Source organism: Leptidea sinapis, chromosome 4, assembly GCF_905404315.1.
Source record: "Leptidea sinapis chromosome 4, ilLepSina1.1, whole genome shotgun sequence".
Lineage (NCBI taxonomy): Eukaryota > Metazoa > Arthropoda > Insecta > Lepidoptera > Pieridae > Leptidea > Leptidea sinapis.
The window spans coordinates 11,744,099-11,767,399 of record NC_066268.1 but is presented as its reverse complement, the minus strand read 5'-3'; the positions used below and the strand labels follow the sequence as shown (position 1 = coordinate 11,767,399).

General features: G+C 35.6%; 2 protein-coding genes across 2 annotated transcripts in view; both read left to right on the top strand.

Annotated features, from left to right (window-relative positions):
• Positions 1-23,301, top strand: part of LOC126979869 (laminin subunit alpha-1) — a 118,227-nt gene that overhangs the window by 9,021 nt on the left and 85,905 nt on the right. The window lies entirely within an intron of this gene.
• LOC126979889 (zinc finger BED domain-containing protein 4-like) lies at positions 10,758-13,935 on the top strand. Its single transcript, XM_050829462.1, has 2 exons — positions 10,758-11,559; positions 12,126-13,935. Exons 1-2 carry the CDS (start codon positions 11,340-11,342, stop codon positions 13,829-13,831), a joined length of 1,926 nt encoding a protein of 641 aa, XP_050685419.1. The 5' UTR covers positions 10,758-11,339; the 3' UTR covers positions 13,832-13,935.

Genomic DNA, 23,301 nt, shown 5'->3' with positions numbered 1-23,301 from the left:
ATAGCAAGCATTTTGATCGTGCTGCTCTCTTTAACTTCTATTGATTAGGGCATGTCATGTATATCGACAATAAGCACCAACCTACAAGTCTTCTTTGGTGATACGCGAAAGAGTCCTAGCTGAAATCTTCATTCCTCGCGAAACCCACTTTGTGCAAAGCAATCATTGCAATTCTGTTTTTTAACACCCTACTCCATTATTGTAATATTAAACTAAAACATGTGAAATGGGGGAAATTGATCGTATTTTCTGACGCAATAAACGTGTTGGAAAGTTGAATTCAACAAACAAATATCAGAAGTTTATAAGTTGTAATAATTATAATGGCCAGACTAGTTAAGTATGTGACGACTGACTCAGTCTGCTCTTGTCTCAATTATAACTCTATCGAGTGCTTATCAATCAATGAGACGTGGCTGTTTACAGATTCTGAATAATTATGTAGGGTTGCCACTTGTCTGTACTAATAAAAACTGGAGTCTTTTAAAAAAAATATCTCTTTATTTATTCAAATCGTCTTTACTCTCGATTCATCGGTGTTTGTACTGACTTGTTTTGGACTATTCGGAGGTCCTTCGTCAGGGTGAGTGGAGTGAGTTTCCGGTAACGTCTCGTCTCAGACTACGTATTCGGGCTCGTGTTGCGCGACTTAATAGACGCGGAGTGCGCCGACTTTATCATTTGTGTCACTATTGGCTTTCACGTGTGCATAAAATGTTCTTTTAATTTCCACTATAATATTATTATTGGGTTAACAAGGGTTGCCAGGAAGGTGGCAGAGTCTTATCTTGACCCTGTCTCTATGTCGCTCGTCGATTTCAATGGCTCCCAATAGCTTGTGAGACACAAAGATCTTATAGCTCATCGAACCAAATATAATGTGAGTTGAGGGCAGTCTCTGCCACCACTGAGGTGTAGCTATTCATTTTGCGTACACTTCAGATGTGCTCGGTGAGTAAAGTTTCATGTTCAGTCCCATTTCTCCAATGTCGCTTTTGTTGCACTCATAGGGAATTTCGTAGACGCCAGGGCACTCCAGAATATCCCGATTTTCAGTTGCTTTTATCTCTGATTCTACCAGTCGGATTTAATTAAATATTGTATTTTGTATAGTAAATCGTTTACTGAGTGCGCTGGCCTAATAGTTAGTGGAAACATACACGCGATATTTTATTCAATTTTTTTCCGGAATACCAAATCCCTGTTCCTCATGCATAAGTCTGAAGTCATCATTTTTTTTTATTTAATGGGATGATAAAGGCCTGTGGATTACCTGATAATAAGCAAGTAATTACCGGCGCTTCATGTCTTTTGCTGCACCACGGGAATCACAAGAGCATTACCTTTTCCTCATATCGACCTGGATGCACAATCAGAAGCACACAGAAACCCATTCCGCAGTTTTATTGTACGTGAATGTAGAGGATGGTACCAGCTTTAGTGGTGGCTGCATCCGGAGTTCGAAATCTAACATGCTATTTCCCCCTTTCTAACGTAAATAAATATGTTTATATAGGTATGAGTATTTGATAAATTTTCTGATGTGTTTTTTGTAGTTTCTAGTGGGTTTCAGAACATATTATATTTCTACTAAACCTTTGTTTAATTGAGTGGTTGTATTTTAACCGTTTAACCACGTAAAAATTAAAGCATGAGCGGATAAAGGTTCATAAGCATTTCACGTAAGCACCACATAATATTAATTCATCAATTTGTGGTAACATTTAAAAATTGAGTAGAGAATTAACTTTTGAGGTTTTAGTAAAATACTAATCTTAAATAATATCTAATAATTCAAAAATGATGTTTATATTTAAAAACTATCCTATCCTATACCTATCAGTAGTACCCTATAGTGTGAAATATTTTTTTTTACCGTACACCCTTGCCCCGCGACTCTTTTGCGGATCTCATGAATTTAAGTATACTTCCGGTATAATGTAAATGTTATATTAACAATATTTTTATTTGTTTAATAAAAAATTTTGGTTGACAGCCCTGCCTCTTTTCTGCATCGGAACCGGTACGGCCTGTGCCCTACAATCTGACCCGCGTATATATACGTCTGGAACGGGAATCATTTATCGAGAGACCGCTTCGTTGACGTGACGCATTGTCCGAATACGCTAATCGCTAGGGGAATGGCCTTACATAAATAAATAAAAACATCGCATCATTTAAAAGAGAGTTAACTTTACATTTAGGCATTATATTGTTAAATTTAAATACATAATATTGGCTATTTGTGTAATTGAAGATGGTTTTACTAGGATATGGTTTAGTGTGTCTTCTACCGCATTTATCACGGGGAGTTTTCCGGAGAGCTGATTCTTGCCGTCGAGTTCCACTTTCACACGATACGTCACAAATTAGGATATCATCTGGATGTGTGGCGTCCGTCCACAGTGCGGTTTTCAAGGAACTTTCTTCCACATACAATCAAGCCTCAGAATGAGCTTCCTTGTGCGGTGTTTTAGGGATGATACGACATTGGTACCCAAAAAAAGCGCGTACACCTTCCTCTGGTGTTGCAAGATAATGTGGGCGGCGGTGATCACTTAACATCAGGTGACCCGTACGCTCGTTTGTCCTCCTCATTCGTAAAATCTCTGAATCTATAAGATTAATTTATATTTTTATAGAAGAGGTGGATAGACTTACATACTTGTCACCTGATCACCTAATAGAAAGTGATCATCGGCCCTTACACAATGCTACTTAAATATTATTAATAAAAAAAAAACAATTTATAAATTAATTTATATGTGTAAGCATTATTGTTTCGATCCGAAGGGCGCCGTAGCTAGTGAAATTCCTGGGCAAATGAGACTTAACATCTTTTGTCTCAAGGTGACGAGCGCAGTTGTAGTACCGCTCAGAATTTTTGGGTGTTTCCATAATTTTGAGCGGCACAGCATTGTAATGGGCAGAGCGTATCAATTACCATCAGCTGAACGTCCTGCTCGTCTCGTCTCATATTATCATAAAAAAAGCTTAACCATCCTGTCAGCCAATCAGCTGTTGTGTCCAAAAAAACTAAAAAACAACAATCAACAGAGTTCAATGACCCGAGCATCAAAGGATCTATTTTTTGTTATCCATCGGATCTCGTCTTTGTTGTAACTTCCATCGATGTGACCCCATAGTTAACCCCGACATTGAACTTTACTTAATGAATACCATTATTGTCCTTCCCAAAACTAGTACACAACGATCTCTTTATGATGTTGATGTAATCTTCCAAGCGAGTAATTGCAATGTCCGTATTCGTTATACGAATGTTTCCATGCTGGAAAATGTAATACCCTAAACACATGGTCGAGCCATCGGACGTGATTAGATAATATTGTGCATTGTCAATCGCACAAAATTATTATTATTACCGTCCTGACTGTAATGAGTACGACGCCCACTGGTCCGATGGTCCGGACGTCCAAAATTCGACCATGTGCTTAGACCGATGTGACCCCAAAGTTAACCCCGACATTGAACTTTACTTAATGAATACCATTATTGTCCTTCCCAAAACTAGTACACAACGATCTCTTTATAATGTTGATGTTATCTTCCAAGCGAGTAATTGCAGTGTCCGCATAAAGAGCATAGTGTTCCCATGCAGGAAAATGTAATAGCCTAAACACATGGTCGCACTTGGTACGGCCGAAACATCGGACGCGGTCCGGTACCGTATCCGGACCATATTCAATGATATGTCGCATTGTCCATCGCACAAAATTATTATAGAGAAATAACTTCTTTAGCGGCGTTGAGCACAGAACACATAAAAAAATTAACTCGTGTCAGGACACGTGGCCTGATCGAAAATTGGTAAGACGTTCGTTGAAATTATGAAAATAAGCTAATTTTTCTGAGTGATAAACTTTTTAATCTAAAATAATTGTTATAGTTCTGAAATATTAAATTTTATAAGTAATTTAAATTCAAATTTTTGTGTACGATAGCGCAATAAATGAATATTGCATTTAACCACATAAATGCTAGTACATTTATACTGATAAATAAATCAATTCGTGCGAAAATATTCCCTAACCATTCCAAAATATTAAAAAATGCACAACGTTAATGTTCAAGTTTTCTCTTCTGCCGGCACTCCCGGAGAACAACCCGTATTTTTTATAACAATAAATAGGCTTTATTCCGCGTAAAATCCATTAATATTTTTGGAATAAATAAATGTGTCCCTATAAAGACGAAAACACATTTATTACTATCAAATTTATAATTCACAATAATTTGCTATAAAAAAGTATGCTCTTAATCACTAAAATTATAATTTTGAAGTAGGCTGTACGGCTATATGTAGGGTAGGGCGAGGCTAGTTGAGCAATTTTTCACTTGAGCGGCTATAGCTCCTCAACGATAACTCTTAATGTCTTGTTCTGCATACTGATCAATTACTAATATATCCCTTAGCAAAAGTGTCCATAGTAATTATTTCTAGCTAGTTGAGATTAAGCGCTAGAGCTCTTTAAATACCGAAAGTCATGTTTGCTCAACATACCCCATGGGTGAGGTAAGTTGAGCAACGATATGGGGCAAATTGCGCACTCAGATGGATTCAATGTTAAATAAACACGAAATCAAGTTTGTTTTTGACAATCATCTTTTATTTATTATTTTTATGGGAAAAACGACAAAACTAAATTATTCGAATAATGAACTCATGTCATTGTTGCAATTGACACAAACGATAGTAAGACCAGCACCAGGCTTACATTTTGTATGAGCCCATTTTCTGCAAACTTGACATTGTATGCATGTTTCTCGCCTGATAAACTTTAAACTTCCCAGCTACAATCTTTTTTGGCTTCAGCACAGTGGACACTCCTGTCTCATCCACATTCCAAATATCTGATACACTGAATCCATGTTTGTTGAGCAACTATAGCTCAACTAGCCCCACCCCGAAATTTTAAGACAAAGGTGAGATTATGAACAATCTGTTAGAATTATACGCAGAACCTTTATATGTATCAAAACTAGAATAATTTTATCATTGTATAACACCTACCGATTGAAAACAAATGAAATCTGACTATTTCAGACGAAATATTACTGATTACAACTATTTTACTCTTTGTTGTCGAAATAAATAATGCGGCCATGTACTTTACTCGATCGACGTGCTACCACTGGTGGTCGTGCGATAAATTTTTCTCTCTTGACGCTTTCTTTTCGCTATTTAATGTTTCTGCGTGCGGTGTATAGCTTCCGAGATATTTTGATTGCCCAACTTGCCCCTATGCTCAACTAGCCCCGCCCTACCCTAACCTTTGATTTGGCGCGTGCAAAAAAAATTGCTAGCAAATTTCCCATTACTTTCATATTTTGTTTGAACGATTTATCTATACAATATGTTTGATTTTCCTCGCATGTGTGTTGAAAAAGTGCGAATGAAACTTGTGAGCAACTTGCTCAATAGACACTCGGCTGATTTACGCCCCACTGCTCCGTTGGCCGAAATGGCTGACAGCGCTGTTCTACCTCTGGACCCCACGAGCGAGATATTTGATCTCAACAGCAAACCGACCAAAAATATAAGACTCGCTACGACATATTTGCAATATTTGCTGTCTCCGGCAGTCCCCGCACCAACTAAGTAGCGTGGAATTGGACATGAAATGGAGCCAGACTGTCAACGCGTCCCACTCAAGCATCCTTCCCTATGCCCAAGGCACAAAGGTCATTCCATCAGGACGCTTGCTATCGCATTAATTTGACAAATACTTTTGAAATAAAACTGAGTATTTGTGTACGAAGAGATATGAATTTATATAAATCAATTATTTATTGCCATACATTACAAAAATAAAGTGAATAATTAGGCAACGCGATAAAAAAGACAAAAGGAAAAGGCTCATTTTCACCTGAAATGGAATCATGGATTTATGTTTCCATGCAGCGCTTTTTTTCAGCCATCCCCTCCTCCCTAAGGTGTTGAGTGGGAGTGGATGTATTATGGCTCCCCTATTACCTGCTTAAGCTATATCTAATATATAAAATTCTCGTGTCATGGTGTTAAACATTGAACTCCTCCGAAACGGCTTGACCGATTCTCACAAAATTTTGAGTGCATATTGGGTAGGTCTGAGAATCGGACAACATCTATTTTTCATCCCCCTAAATATTAAGGGTTACACGATTTTTTTTTAAATTTTTTTTACATTTTTTTTAAATTTGTTTGATTATGAGTCAGCATTAAAAAATACACACAACTTCAAATTTTCACCCATCTACGATCAACAGTTACTTGTGTATCGCAATTTTAATATCGGCAATACAACGTTTGCTGGGTCAGCTAGTTTCCTATAAAATGTAATATTTCAAAAATATGTAAGCGTAGTGTTTGTGTGTGTGAGTGTGTGGTCGTTAATTTAAGAGCACTCGGGATTCAAACCCATAACCTTATGTTTTCTGAACATGACCTGAGTGACCTCAAGTTACGGTCCAACGGGACATATGAAGGAAGCCCTCACCACTGATTGAATTATCGCCAAACAACACAGCCCTTCATACTAACATCCTGCACTTGCCCGTACTTGGTAAACCGGAAACGAAATGAGGCTGTCATTGTTATTGTTGTAACAATGCTTATAATTTTCAGAATGTTTATATTTACAAATTCGTTTATTTTAGCAAAATATGAAAGTTTAAGGAAATCGTTGATATAAAACGCATCGGAGCCACAAAGGAGTTTATTTATTAAATTAAGTTTTTGTATTACGTATTGGTAGTATCTAATGTATAAAATTGCTCCTTCGAAACGGCTTGACCGATTCTTATGAAATTTTGAGTGCATATTGAGGAGGTCTGAGAATCGGACAACATCTATTTTTCATCCCCCTAAATGTTAAGAGTGGTCCACGCCAATTTTTTTTTTTAATTTTTGTAACATTTTTTTTAAATTTGTTTCATTATGAGTCATCATTAAAAAATACAAACAACTTCAAATTTTCACCCATCTACGATCAACAGTTACTTTTGTATCGCGATTTTAATATCGGCCATACAACGTTTGCTGGGTCAGCTAGTTACTATACATATATAACTATTAATAGCACACAGTACATACATACACAAGCACAGACATATACATATTGATTATAAAATGATTTCTTTAATGGATAATTTGATTTGATTTGATAAAACTAACCTGAATCTAAAGATTCTATTATTTACACGAACAGTCTGAGAGTCAGCGCTATTCCATACTTCTAATAAAAACACAGGAGAAATTGGAATCACTGTGTGTAGTTCGAAATATCAATGCGTACAATATATTTCAATGCTAAAAATGTTTTGTCATTATTTAATGTAGGTTTTTATTCCTTAAAAAACTACGATAAAAAAAAACCAACTTAGAAAACTAACAAGTATAAATTTACTCAATAGAGATTAATTTAATACAACACTTAAAAGGCATAAAAGGCATTTATTTTCTCAAAATTGATTCCTTTAGAATTCTTTTTGATGTCATTTATAATATACTAGATACTACTACCGCTTTGCGAAACAAATGGCGCTCTGAGAGAGAAGAAGCGACGCAAGAAACTTGTGCAAACCAATACCTTTAATATTAATAAAATACTATTATTTTTATGTGCTATCAAACTATAGAAGAATCACGTAAATCGGGTCATAAATCTCAGCGTGATCGGTGTACATATATAAAAAAAATACCAATCGAAATGAGTACCTCCTCCTTTTTGAAGTCGGTCAAAAACAGCAATCATGTTTACAACGGTGTCGTACTCCCATAGTAAGACATTCAAATATTTATATACAAAACTAGCTGACCTGGCAAACATTGTTTTGGCATATAAATTATATATGTTAACCTTCCTTGAGCTTCAACGAATCTATTACAAAAGATTTCATTGAGATCGGTCGAATAGTTTAGGAATTATTACATACAAACATACATTCTCTTTTATATATATAAAAGCAAATACCCATCCGAAAACGGAGAAGAACGGGCTCATGTATGGTTTGTACATTTTCTGGTATTATGTTGTAAAAGCATATACATCGTCCAACAAAAGACTTACTAACTGGACCTAACCGTGTAGTAGACATAACGAGTTTGTTTGTTGTTTGACGTCCGCGCAACTAGAGCGGCTTTTTTCTTTAGACAGTCAAACGTCCAGGCAACCAGAGTGGCCCAGTCGACTTGCGTATTTATTTTGTGTTTAATCTGTAGTATTAGTGAATTAGCTTGTCAAATACGCTTTTTTAAGAGTCTATGGTAAGTAATTGTAATAGGCTTATCTTTAATATCAATTATCAAGTATCCGAGCAAAAATTTAAAGAAATAATTTATTGAAAATCGCTTTGCGGGCGGAATTGTCATTTGTTTGTTTTTGTAGTGTCAAGTGTTTTGTTATTGTTTTGTGTATCACGTAAGTGTAATATTTTAATTACGTATTATATTTGTTTTATATATGAAATTAATCCTCATGATATCTAGTTTCCGATTTTATCTACAAATTACATATAAAATTCTTCTTACGACATTAAATCGACAAGTTATAACAGTATGATCGATACTACTGTATCGATTTGGTTTTAATATCAAATTTTTATTGTAATCCAATTAATTAACAGTAAATCATTGCTTGTAATAGGGACAAAATATCATAAATATAATGTTTATAATATTCAACAATCTGGATGTATTTAGACAACCAAGTATTTCACGTTTTACTTGTGCATTCCGCAGATAAATTGTAGGTATATACCATAGGTACTAAGAATGGGTGCTTTATTTTAGTTTAATGCAACAATCCCGTAAGTCGAAGTAATGACATATTAATATCAAAAAATAGGTAATATAGTCTTTTTCAATAATAATCAAGTTTTATTAATGTGCGCGCTAATATTTCACATTAAAACTTAATAAAATGAAAATTTTATCACATTTCTACCTATAATCTCGAGCTTTAACCTTTTATTTAAATAACTAAGGTTCAAAAACATAATTTATTATTTTACACGTTGATTTTGTATGCTTTTAATTACGTGAATGTATTTTATTTAGCCATAGGTGCAGTCGTTATGTAATTATATCGCTTTTAATAATGATGAATCTCGCGCTCGCCGTCGGATAATCTTAATCGCGTTATCGGGACGTTTCACTACCTGCCAGCTGTCATTGGTCGGACGTCGCAATAGATCACAGGTTCTAGCAAATTCGCTAATGCACATACATTTTTGTTTATGAAAGAAGGAACGAGACGACATACACGTTCAGCTGATGGTAATTGATATACCCTGCCCATTACAATGCAGTGTCGCTCAAGATTCTTGAAAACACCAAAAATTCTGAGCGGCACTACAATTGCGTTTGTCACCTTGAGACGTAAGATGTTAAGTCTCATTTGCCCAGTCATTTCACTAGCTACGGCGACCTTCAGACCGACACAGTAATGCTTACACATTACTGCTTCACGGCAGAAATAGGCGCCGATGTGGTACCCATAATCTAGCCGGAATCCTGTGCAAAGGAGCCTCCCACTTGTGGTAACAGTTAAAATGTTTATACTTTGAATTTTTTTTCTTAATGATTCTCTAGGGCCTAGGTTATAAATAGCGCGATAAGCCCTCGTCTCCTCTTTTAATTGACGTCTATATAAAATATAGAAATGTAATTCAGCAATATATATCTCGGAGATTTATTTGGATTTAAAATCGGGCGTCACCGTGTTGGTATCCGTCATGATGTTTTAAGTCGATCAGTGCGCACAACCGGCGCGGGCGCTAGCTTGAAGACGAATGCGACTTCTCAATGAGCGCTCTACTGATGGACAATACTAACTAACTTCAATCACGTCACCGACAGTGACGTACACAGTGACAACTTCAAACACACTTTGAAAGATAACGTTCGCCATCAGTTCAGCCCAATACACAGAGTAGAATATAATCATACAGGCCATATTACTTTTATATTCTAATTCTCCGACATATATATGAAGATCTATCTTCAAACTTTTATAAATCACCAAAAAATATATAATTACTGTTAGGTGCAAGACAACAGGCCAGGTTTTTTTATTACTATTCGCGATACGTTACTCACTATTATTTTAGTGAGCGTGCGTTGCTGAAAATAGAGGCTATCAGTTCGCCGCTATTTTAATGGATGTGTTCCGAGCTATCACCGTCTATCTAGATATATAAATGATTTAATCATAATAAATAATAAATTAATTACATTAGCTAATGCCATGAAGCTGTAATGTGTAAACATCAGTGTGTTTCGGCTTGAAGGGCGCCGTAGCTACTGAAACTACTGGGCAAATGAGACTTAACATCGTATGTATCAAGGTGATGAGCGCCACTGTAGTGCTGCTCAGGATCTTTGGGTTTTTCAAGAATCCTGACTGACAATAATTAGTCAGGGCGAATCAATTACCATCAGCTGAAAGGTTAAAATGATATGTTATATCCACTGATGCTTACTTATACAACTACATAGTAAATGTATCAGCTAATATCCGTAATTTAAGTGTCAACCCACGACAAACTTAAGACTTACAACCTTTTCATACACTTATCGTATTACGCTATGATCATAAAAAAGGCAAGATAATAACCGACAATAAAACATAATGGTATGTAATATTAAGATGAGTAAGATTGCCATGACCTCGAGGTCGCAAAGCTTAATGGGTAAAGACCAATTATTTCGGCGAAGGCATCTCATTGGCAGCACATTTCACGGATTATTCAAAGCAGGGATGTTGCGAACATTCGCATCTGCATCCGCAAATGCGGAACATCCGCATTGTTTTGGACATCTGCATCTGCTTCCGCATCCGCATTAATCAATGCGAATGTTCATGCGGATGCGAATATTATACAAGTAGCGACAAGAAAGAAATTGGGCGGGGCCGGTGATTGACGCGTGCCGGTCGCACGTGACAATAACCAATGGGAGCGAAGAAATTAGTGACAAGATTCGACACGTTTGTTTGTTTTCGCTAGTGCATCATTTGTTTGTTCCTTTCCTTGCAAGTGGAAGTGAATAAATACGTGTTTGTTTGCGTTGTGAAGTGAAAGTGAACTACTTATCGTATCATAAAGATAAATAGGTATTTTTAATGTTATTGTGATACAGTGTGTAAATAAGAAGAGTTTACAAGAAAACTTTATATTATTTAAGACTAATATCCATAAGATCACAGGGTAACTTCTATTATATTACGCCGGTAATACGTTTTATTGTAGGAAAAAATATCGTTTTATGACGAAATTCGTTATTTTTCCAGTGTGATTCCCGTTATTGATAGTTTATCTATCTAACTATTTAGTCAACAATGTCACCACCGACCAAAAGTAATGTATGGGATTATTTTGAACCAAATAAAGAAGACCAGGATAAAGCTGATTGTAAAATATGCAAAAAAAGCTACTCTCGCAAGGGCCGCACCACGTCGTCTTTAAAAAACCATCTTAAGTCGATGCACTCAGAAGAATTTTCTACATTTGAGAACATTAGTAAAGAAAAAAAATTACAACAGATGAAATCTGACGCAAGTAAGTTTCATAATTAATAGTTTTAATTAATTAATATTTACTTGAGGCATTGTTTGGTTAGTTTAATAAAAGAATAGTTTTAGTTGTGGTTTATTGGCTAAGTTTCCACTCAATATTATAGTTATTTGCTGTCATATAAAACGTCAGTTGTAAAAAGACTAATATATGTAATTCATTTATCTACTTTTTTATTGTTTCAAAATAAAACAACCTGTACATAAATGTATATTTTTAATATGATATTAAAATATGAATAGTGAATTACTTAACTCAAAAACTATTCGGCTGATTGCAAAAATTTTATCACTATCAAAAAGTGTACCTTTTCTTTTTAGTGTAGTTTAGCTTCACGCTATATTTAATGTTAATGCCAGAAAACATTAGGGATCCTTCCTTCTTATAAATATTTATAAGGAATAAACTCCTTTTATTTTTATTTTTTGCAATATAAGTTGGACATTTGATAGAAAGGTTTTCTGGTGTTTTAAAATGTCCTCACTTTTTAATTACTTTTAAGTAAATAGTTTTTTACAACGAAAATTTTTATTTATTTGTGTATTTTTCAGATAAAGTTACCACTCCTCTGCAAGAATCAAAGAAACAACTTTCATTAGAGGAAATGGTTCTAAAAGAAAAGAAGTGGGACGTCAATAACTTGAATTCTAAAAAAATTGATAAACTCATTGGAGAAATGATTGCACTTCAAAATTTGCCGTTTAATTTTGTTGAAGGGCTAGGTTTTCGTAGACTGATGCAAGAATTAGCACCAAGATATAACTTTAGGGGACGCAATTTTTTTACAGATTTTGTATGCAAGGAATTATATAGCAAAGTGGCTCAAAAAGTTAAAGGATTAATCGAAAATTTTGATAACATGTCGTTTACGTCTGACATTTGGTCGGATCCTAGCTCAAACGCTTCTTTGCTTAGCCTGACTTGCCATGGAATTGCAGAAAACTTTGATAGATCATCGATAATATTGAAATGTGAGACATTTGACGGCCGTCACACTGGTGACATAGTTGCTGAAAAATTCAGTAACATGCTTTCTGAATGGAACATTAAAAAACAACAACTGCATTGCCTAATCAGAGATGAAGGGTCTAATATGAAACGAGCCGCGCGATTAGCAGCATTAAATGATATAGACTGTACTGTTCACAAGATACAACTGGCTATCCGTAGTTGTTTAGGTTCTCAAGAAAACATAAAAATACTAAAACAAAAATGTAAGAGAATTACGACCCATTTCAATCACTCTACCATTGCCCAGAAACAACTGCAATCAATTCAGGACAGACTGAATCAACCGCACCTGAAAGTGTTTCAAGATTGTGTAACACGATGGAACAGTACATTCTACATGTTCGAGCGTTTTTCAAAGATAAAGGATGCTCTGAGCCTTTACATGAATGATAATGAAATTGACCCTATTCTACCAGAAGAATGGAAAATGATTGAAAGTTTCATTCAATTACTGGGACCTTTTGAGGAAGCAACACGGGAACTGAGCAGCTCTTCTGCTCTTATTTCATCTGTGATACCGATAATACAAATGCTTGAAAAAAAAGTTGATGACTATTTATATTTAACAAGATCGCAAGAGTTTGATCCGATTCGTCAGGCTGTAACGACTTTGAAAAACGAACTTTCTACAAAGTTTTCTAGCTTGGGAGAAAACAATTTATATACCATCGCTACCTACTTAGATCCTCGCTATAAGCACAAATTTTTCACACCGGTGACTGAAGAAAAGATTAAAGATGACATTTTAAAAATGATAAATATTGAGAATGACAATTTTGAATCAGTTAATACCAATGCCAAAAGGGCTAAAATAACTGATTGCATGGAAAATGAAACAGAACAACTAGGACCAGGGACTTCAGGTTTCAACAAAAAGCCATGCTTAAAAAACGACCTGGCTATGATGTTAGATTCGTCGAGTGAAGACGAAAGTCAAGATGAGCCAGAAAATAGTAGCGTTGAAGCTGTATTAAAAAAAGAGTTACTTGCTTACCGTACTAAAAAAAGAATAAATGTGAGTGAAAATCCTTTAAACTGGTGGAGTGTACATCGAGGGGAATTCAAGGTATTATCGCCGATAGTACGAAGATTTTTATCTGCTCCACCGGGCAGTGTTCCTAGCGAACAACTATTTAGTAGCGCGGGATTAATTTACGAACCTCTGCGTAACAGACTAGAACCAGAAAAGGCGGCAATACTACTCTTCATCAAGTATAATGCTCCTATTTTTAAATTCAACTACTGATATAAAAAACAGAAGGTGTTCAGTTACATTATACATGACTTATATTTTTAACATAAAAATAAGTACTTAATTATGTTTGATTACAATAAAAATGTTAATAATTACGTTGTCATTGTTTTAATTCTTCATGGATAGACTTTATTTACATAATATCTTATACATCCGCATCCGCATCTGCATCCGCGGATGTGAGCCTGCTAAACTCCGCATCCGCATCCGTATCCGCGGATGTGAAAATATCGGCATCTGCAACATCCCTGATTCAAAGCAGTAATTGAGAATTAAAAGAGACTTTTATCTAAATGATTAATAAATGTATATTTTGATATATATACTTATTATTATATATACTTATTTCGTTAATATCTTCAATACAAGGCAACTTATTAAAAATTCACAAATGCTGAATATTTCCCGTTTTCCCATTCTTAGGGGTACTATTATCTTTTAAATTTAGTTGGTATACAGGATGTCCCAAAGTTATGGGACATGAAGGGAAAGTACTGCATTCAAAGATTTTCTAAAAATCACTTCCCTCGTCTGGGAATCGAACCGACTTTAATGTAAAAAAAAACACCCCTACTTTATGATGCCAATCGAAAGAATGGCCAAAAACTAATAACTCTTCTTAAGTAACATAGTATTTTTTAGAAAATCTTTGAATGCAGAAGTACTAACTTTTAAAAATAACATAAATTCTTCTTTCAGTAAAATAGCCTATCTTCGATATTTAAGGTACTTTCCCTTCATGTCCCATAACTTTGGAACACTCTGTATAGGATCCTGCTAATTCTGTCTGTAATACCCTTTACATATGGCAGGTAGGCTTGTTGACGTGGCACTGTTGGCGCCTTAATTTTGTTACAGTAGGTAACACTGACGAGGAGGCTGCAATTTGTTCTCATGGAGTACCTTCTTGATATGCTGTAACTCCTCATTGAGATGGTCAGCATCACATATGGGCTCTCTGAATTAAAATCTCTTCATTCAAACCCACACCTACACATACCAAAAATGGAGAGGACACTATCAGTAAATTGTGCACAAAAATAATCTATCTAGAGCAAATACCACCTCCGAGGCAACCTTTGGCGCTAAACTTTATAATGACAACCATGACAAATACTATCTTTGACTCATTTCATCTGCAGTCCCCCTGAAAACGAGATCTGGAAAGGTCTTGAAACGTCGGATTGTTTAAAATAAAAATGTAACTTTTACGCAAAAATCTAATGTAATAACAACAAAATAACGATTACGATTATTGTAATTTTTGGAGTCGGTGTCATCAGGTTTGTTACTACATACATAGTTATAGGTGAGATGTGCTTGAGTCGTGAGGAGGCGAGAGGAGGAGAGGTCCGGCGGGAGGACATCGATTCCAAAAGTTTTGATGTAACAAACATAAAAAAAATACCGACGAATTAAGAACCTCCTCCTTTTTTGAAGTCGGTTAAAAACACAGTATCAATTACACGCGTTTTAATCCTTTAAAACATATTAAATGATTTAAAAATTAAAAACATTTATCTTTACGTTACAAACAACATCAAGCTATTTTTTGGATAGCTATCACATGGAATGTTGGATGTATGTGCGATGTCTACCTATGTTACCGTAGCGGTGTATGTGATTGAGATCGACATGCGCGTGCGCAGGGCGTGCCTTGCTCTGTGTCGTCCAGTGCGAGCCTTTGTCTTAGCTTTCACCGATAAAATGATACTAAAATTCAGCTGGGACTACATGTTACTTTATTTATTTCAGCGTCATATCCCGCTTTGAGAAAGGCACACCCGCCATTAATTAGGATATCATCCCCACCATCTGGACGTGAGGTATTTTTTAATGCAAGAAACTTTCTTCCACGCACAACCAAGTTGTGGAAAGAGCTTCCTTGTGCGCCATTTCCAGAAACTTAACATCAGGTGACCCGTCCGCTCGTATTTGCTCTTCTTCCATAAAAAAGACAATTTGTTTTCTTTAACACCCCATTCCAATATTGTGGTTTATTACTATCCTCGTTAAAAATATTTGTAAAGGCACGATCGATCGAAGTTTGTAACGTAATAAACACGTTCCAAATTTGAATTCAGATATTTATGGTGGTTTTCTTTTAATTAACTATAATGAACGATGATATTACATTAAATAATATTTTTAATTGTATTTTTGTTTGAGCTGATGGTCTCGTTACCAATGCTCTCAAAAAAAAATAGTAAAAAATCAATATTTACGGCCACTAGACTTACGGACTAACACAATTAGTACTTCAATTCTTATCTTAAGTTTAAGAAAGCTGAGAAGATCCGTAAGAAGTCATTAAAACCTTTCTGTCATTAACTTTCCTTTATATTTATAAATTTTAGGCACATATAGTTTTTAATACGTCCGTAGCCGAAGAGCAAACACCACGGAGCTATATTGTTTTGAATTGACAAACATTTACACAAATTATCATACTCCAAACTAGGCTATAGGTGCAAGAAAACCATATATCTAATACTCGGAAACAAACATCCATATTTACCATATAAATGTGTGCACCTACATTTTATTGATGGCGTCATGTAAGTCTAGCAGAACCATCTATCAATCAGCGTTCTATGATCACTCATCATACCCCGACATATATGCCAACATTCCATTGAGAGTTACATTACTTAGAATTAATCGATTGCTTGGCAATAACTTAATGTAATAAGAATGCTGGAAGTTTTGAGTAAGTCCTCTGAAGTGATAATAGAATAATTATTTATCTTGTTATCAATATATCACTCATATGAAAATTCAGTTCTGTGTGGTTGTGCATTTTTAACCGACTTCAAAAAAGGAGGAGGGTCTCAATTTTTTTTTTTATGTTTGTTACCTCAGTGTTAGTCGGTGTCAGCTAAGGTAGGTTTGTAACTACGTACATAGTTATAGTTCTAGGTGAGATGTCTTGAGTTGCACGCGCGGGAGGAGAAGATTAAACAATTAGATTGTATAAAAATTCACAAATATTTTTATACTTTTTAGTACATATTATATCTATTGTTTTGGAATAGTGTTTTTGAAGTCGGTTGATTTTTTGCTAATAGTTAACATGGCTCTGTTTCCATACGCCTGCTCTACTGCATGTCAACAATCACCATAATGACATATGCCGCGATATACATCGAGTAGATGAACGTATTTCTTTTTGTTAGAGTTACGGGAACTGCCAATAATAGTTGTCAATTTATAGTGAAAAAGAATTATTTTCGCTTTTGTTATTAACTTTAAAACAAAACAAAAATTACATTAAATTCAATATAAAATGCTTAGTCTAATATAGTATGTACTACGTATTACGTAACATTTATATAAACCTACCATTCCCAACCATTTACTTGTCTGTGGCACTAAAATGACTGTGCTTTTGTTGGCGACATTATAGCACTGTATTTCTGTTCTGTGCGGTAAACAATGCTTTTTTAGGGCACAGAGTATAGACTTTTTCAAAGACTTAATAAAGTATGTAATTATGAGGGCGATCTAATATATTTTGTCAGTACATTAACTAAAGTATGAAACAGCATTTGACATAAAATAACGTTATTAAGTTTCTCCAGGTTATTTAGATATTGCAAGAGTATTAATGTTGAATAAATAGCGGGCTCCAATGTAACGTGGAATTATTTCATAAGTTATTAATACACATTTACATAAATACTTAATTAATAGCGGCCTCTGTCTCCTGGTGTTAGCTGCGGACAGAACTTTCACACTGCACTCCTTATTATCTATACCTTAACTAAGCGAACAACGATATAATTCTCAGTTTTGCATGACTACACTGTCATAGACTAATAAATCTTTGATAAACAAAATAATATGAACGATGCGGAGCTCGTTCGAGTGACGTATCGTCATAAAACCTTGTATACCTTGTTCAACTCTCAGGTTGTGGCTTCATGTACAGGATCTAATTTACAGTTGATAACCTGCTCATCCCCAAATTTTTGCATATTAGGAAATTGACTTGAGATGTGGCTCTTGTAAATCTAAACAATTTGTTATGTTTTTAAAGTGATAACCCTCACTTCTAGGATTAATACGCAAATAAAATTTGAAAAACAAAATTTTATAAACGATGCGGGGCCCGAACCCACGATCTCTGGCGTTCCGTGCCAGTGCTCTCCCAGCTGAGCTAACCGTTCAAGTGACGTATCGTCATAAAATCTTGTATACTTTGTTCAACTCTCAGGTGTATCAATCCTAGAAGTGTGGGTTATCACTTTAGAAATACAACAAATTGACTAATAAATCTACTATCTAAGTAGAATCGCAATCCCCGAGAAAAGAAAATTTGTGTACGCATACCAATACTTCTTTGACAATGACCAAGGGCCTGAGCTCATAGCCCCGCACCTCATTATCTATGTCTTGCGGGTGCCAATCCTAAATCCTGCCTTCGCTCCATCCTCTAAAAGGTATCTCTATTTCGACTGTTAACTGTATAATTGTTACATGAGGAATCTTACCCATAGATAAGTGTTGCTACCTAAATATTTTGTGGTCACTTCATGGTGTAGCGCTCAGATCTTTAATAATGTCGAAAAAAATATAAGCCCTTATACAGCATGTATTGGTGCCAAAATCACTCAACTTGTTCTTGATCCCTTCTATAGTGTCAAAAGGATTCTTGTTAAATCAACCCTTGATACTATGTTCACAAGAGTATAATAAACTGGAGCTACACTCCGGGCTTAACCCATTTGAAAACCCTAATCCAAGCCTTCAACAAAAATTAAGTAGGAAAAACTTACGCATTTAAACTAGGACACTAAAAGGGCACTGCAGAATAAACAAACATCTTTCAGCCCTAGGCCACAGAGATTGCGGAACGAGTAGATTTTGTAATAGTACAGATGAAACCCCATTACACAACCTCTTTGAATATAGTCCTTTAATGCAAAAATGTAGCATCTCTTTGGGAAGTCCAATTCTTCAACCACTTGAAATACGTTAGCCTATTGCAAAAGATGTAAGAAGATTCATGAAAATAATCAATCTTAGCAGTGAGCTTATAGTTAACAGTAGCTATCACAATAGATCACTTTGGTCGCAATGAAACAGGGCTGCACTGAAGGGGTACACAGGGATACTAAAGCTGATTTACAAAATATAACCATATAACTGAACTTAACTACAGATGCTCAGGCTTACAACCTTATTTGTCCATTAATGCCATAAAAAGTAATCATAATTATTATATTAACACACACAAAAACCACAGCTAGTCAAATGGTCCAGGTTAAATCATTCGATGATAAAATTAACATAAGTAATGTTGTGTGTAATTGTTTAGCTACTGTTTCATGAGCATGCGGTTTATGTAGCGGAAAATTGCCGATGCGATATGTCGCGGTATAGCCCATCTGTGGTCAACATTTTTGTTTCGCTGTTCTATGATATTTTATCGTGGCCTTTTAGCACACGTGGTGTAGTTAAATAAATCACTATAATATTATGCATGTATATGTTTTTTTCTTTTTGTATATTTTTATGTTATTAGTTCATAATTATTTTTCTTTTACCTCTGTAACTCTTTTTTACTTGTATAATTCTGTGTGGTTTGTTTTTGTTATTAATAAAGTTTTCATTCATACATAAAATAATAAAACATAAACCTTCTTTCTTCTATATTATATTTACTTGCTGTTAAATATTACTTCTAAACAATATTATTTTATACTAACATTAGGCCGATCGTTCGAACTTCAACTCATGATCTTACCGCCAACAGTGTAACAATGAGATTATTAAAATTTACATTATTTGGTACTATCAATCACTTCATTCATTATGTCAAAAAATGACATTTATGTTAAGGGTTATTTATTTTAACATTTATCATCAATTCGGAAAAGATTGAATGAACTTTATGAGAAGAAGTAGCAAAATAATCCATTCTTTTAAATACATAGGTGTAAGCATTTGTTGTGAATCTATCTGTTGTGCTTTATGGACGAAGGTACATAAATTGTTATATTATTGTCCAAGATGCGTAAGTTAATTTAGATTTTACTAAATTATGCAATTAATTACTGCTATAGTGTGTGTCGTCACAATTATTTGACTTAAAATATAAAGCGGCCATAAAAAAAAATTATCTTGAAGCGTAGTAATCACGGGCTACTATGTGAAACTCGCCGACTACATTGCGCTTATTAAGCGTGGTGAGGTGGTGAGGTGGGCGGCTAATCCTGCCATCCCAACTCCTCAAGATAGTTAATCAAACCTCTGATGTCATGACCTCGGGGAAAGACCTCGGTGACCTCAGGTGTTCTACCCGGTATGTGGTCGTGTATTCTATCCTATGCAGGCCCTGTACTAGGGACTGTCGATGATACCTATATTAAACAGATGCTTGTTAAAAGGACCATGACCCGTTCACAAACATCATCATATCAGCTGCAAGACTCACTGCCCACTGCTGGATAAAAGCCTCCCCCAAAAATCTTCACGACGATCGGTCCTGCGCTGCATTCATCCAACCTTGACCAGATCACCAGTCCATCTTGAGGAGGGCCTACCAACACTACGTCTTCCGGCACGTGGTCATCATTCGAGGACTTTGGTGCCCCAACGGCCGTCTTACCGTCACACTATGTGCCGTGTCCACTGCCACTTTACTTTTCGCAATGATTTTAGCTGTGTCAGTGACTTTTGTTCTCCTACGGCTCTCTTCTTTGCTGATCCGACCTCGCAGGGAAACTTTGGTATCCTATCCATTGCCCTCTGAGCGACCATGACCTTTCTTATCAGGCATCAGGCATGCCACGTTATTACATGAGTTATTTTACGTAGCAATAATGCTATTGTGTTACAGTTCGAAGGGCGCCATAGCTAGTAAAATCACTGGCTAATAAGACTTAACATTTTATGTCTCAAGCGGCGAGGACAATTGTGATGCCGCTCAGAATTTTAAATTCAATCAGGAAGCATCGACGATCGAGTCATCCGCGATTGGCTTGACTCTTTGGAGTTGCGTAGAGATGTGGGTTCTCTCTGCATCTTCTACCGCATTGATCACGGGGAGACGTGTGGCATTCCACAACCGCGCGTTTTGCAAGAATATTTCTTGCCGCGCACAGCCACTATGTGAAATCAATTACCGGCTGCTGTTTTCCCGAGCAGATAGGACTTAGGGACTTTCAAAAAAAGATCATACTCCCACCTTAAAAGCCAGCAAGGCACCTCTTGACACCTGTTGCTGCGGATGTCCATTGGTCCTCTCCACATTTCGTGATTCTCATGCCCGTTTGCCTACTCTTATATAAAAAAAATCCAGTTCGTCGATTTATTCGATTCGATCCACTCGTAAGTTTTTCTCAGTAATACCCACGCTTGGCTGTCGTCAGTTGGCGTCATTAAAACGCCAAATCAAACGTGGTCATGGAATAATAGAATGTGGACAGACGATACAAATCGCACGGCCGTCTTCGATGGGGCCGCGACCGATCGATTCGTTCTGCGAGAAGTGGCACACTATTGGGGACATCGATGAAGCAACTGATGTACGAAGCTAGTAACTACATAATTGATAACATAAACAAACCTCACACGTATTAAAACATATCTGCGTAAAGCTTCTAAGTCGAGAACTGGTAGATCAGGTGTGCTAGGTTTATCGGTAGTTATTTACCAGGTATATTATATTACATATTTGATCACAACTTACATAAAATTAAAAAATAGATTAAAACAATCCAAGGGAGGGATGACCTCAATCTATTTTCTGTTAATTTATATTAAGATTGTATTCGTAGATATGTAATATAGTATAGTTCTTATTTTATTTCGTTTTAATTGAATAGCATGTCATTTTCGCCTATAGTTGAGGCATCACTTACCAAATGAATGTTATTGTTTTTGTATTATACTGTGTTTATATTAGTGTATTCCTTGTTGGCGGAATTTAATGAATAAATATTATAGGTATATTTATAAGTATTAATTTAAATCGGCTTTATTCACGTCAGTGTGTTACTACACGTTTTTACTTACCCAAAATTCTTTCTTAGCTGACTTTTACTCAGTGAAAGGATTATTGCTTCATTTTTCAAGTCTTTTTGCCTTATGGTTCCGGAGATATCGTGATGAGTCAAAACATAGGTGGAAATCTCTTATACATAACTAGCTGACCCGACGGACGTTGTTCTGTTAAAAATAAACTGTATAAACTACAATTTATTAATATTTCATATTCAGTCAGTCTTTTACACCGACCCATAGCCAGAACTATCCTTAAGCAATTTACGCTATATCAAGGCTAACAAAAATTTATAATTCTATTTGCAAAGAAGTTGAGACATTTCATGATACATTACCCAGATTTTAAAAACAAGCATTAAGATTGTTAAGGCCATAAATTGCAATAACTATGCACTATTTCACTTTTGTTAAATATTAAGTATTATTTTTTCTTTTTCGAATTTTGAATATTGGATTTTTTTTTAATTTTTACTTTTTATTTTGTTGGAAAATAGTGTGACTCCTTTATTAAGTTGTACATCTGGTGTTATTGTATAGATATAAGTATTATTTAAGTTAAAGTGGGAGGCTCTTTTGCACAGATGCCGGCTAGATTATGGGGACCACAACGGCGCCTATTTCTGCGGCGAAGCAGTAATGTGTAAGCATTTTTGTGTTTCGGTCTGAAGGGCGCCGAAGGTAGTGAAATTACTGGGCAAATGAGACTTAACATTATATGTCTCAAGGTGACGAGCGCAGTTGTAGTACCGCTCAGAACTTTTGGAATGGGCAGGGCTTATCAAATATCATCGGCTGAACGTCCTGCTCGTCTCGTCCCTTATTCTCATAAAAAAAAAATATAAATAAATATATAAAGTCTGATCGAATTTCCTTAGTAATAGGTTTATTACGTTTCGCAAGAACAGGAATCATCTTTTATCCAGCCGAATGCTGAAGATATAGCAGACATTATGCAAGATATTCAACTGCGGATGTTTACGCAATAAGATTTAATCGTTCACCAGGTCAATTGTTGCTTCTTGCTAGCGATAAATTATTTGGACTGTATCAATTGGCTATTTATACTACAATAACGCGGAGATTAATCAGGCCTTGAGTCTTTGATTCCTATTGGCTCTAGCTGCCACAGATTACGATCGATAATTAGTATGTTATGTGGCTGAATGAATATAATATTATTAACAATAGTTTGGACTTACACTTGATAGGAGAAATGTGGATAGGATTCATAACGGTATGATTTATTTCATTACGACTAGTGTACAGTCAAGAGTATTTAATCTCTTGTCTGTCCGTTGGTTTTTCCCGACTAATATATATTTCGACTGGTCTGATCTGACCTCAGATAGCTCATATTTACGTATGTATAAATGCACGCCCCTGCAGTATGTGTATGTAAGTATTTACATACACATACTGCAGGGGCGTGCATTGGTTTTCTAGCAAGGTAG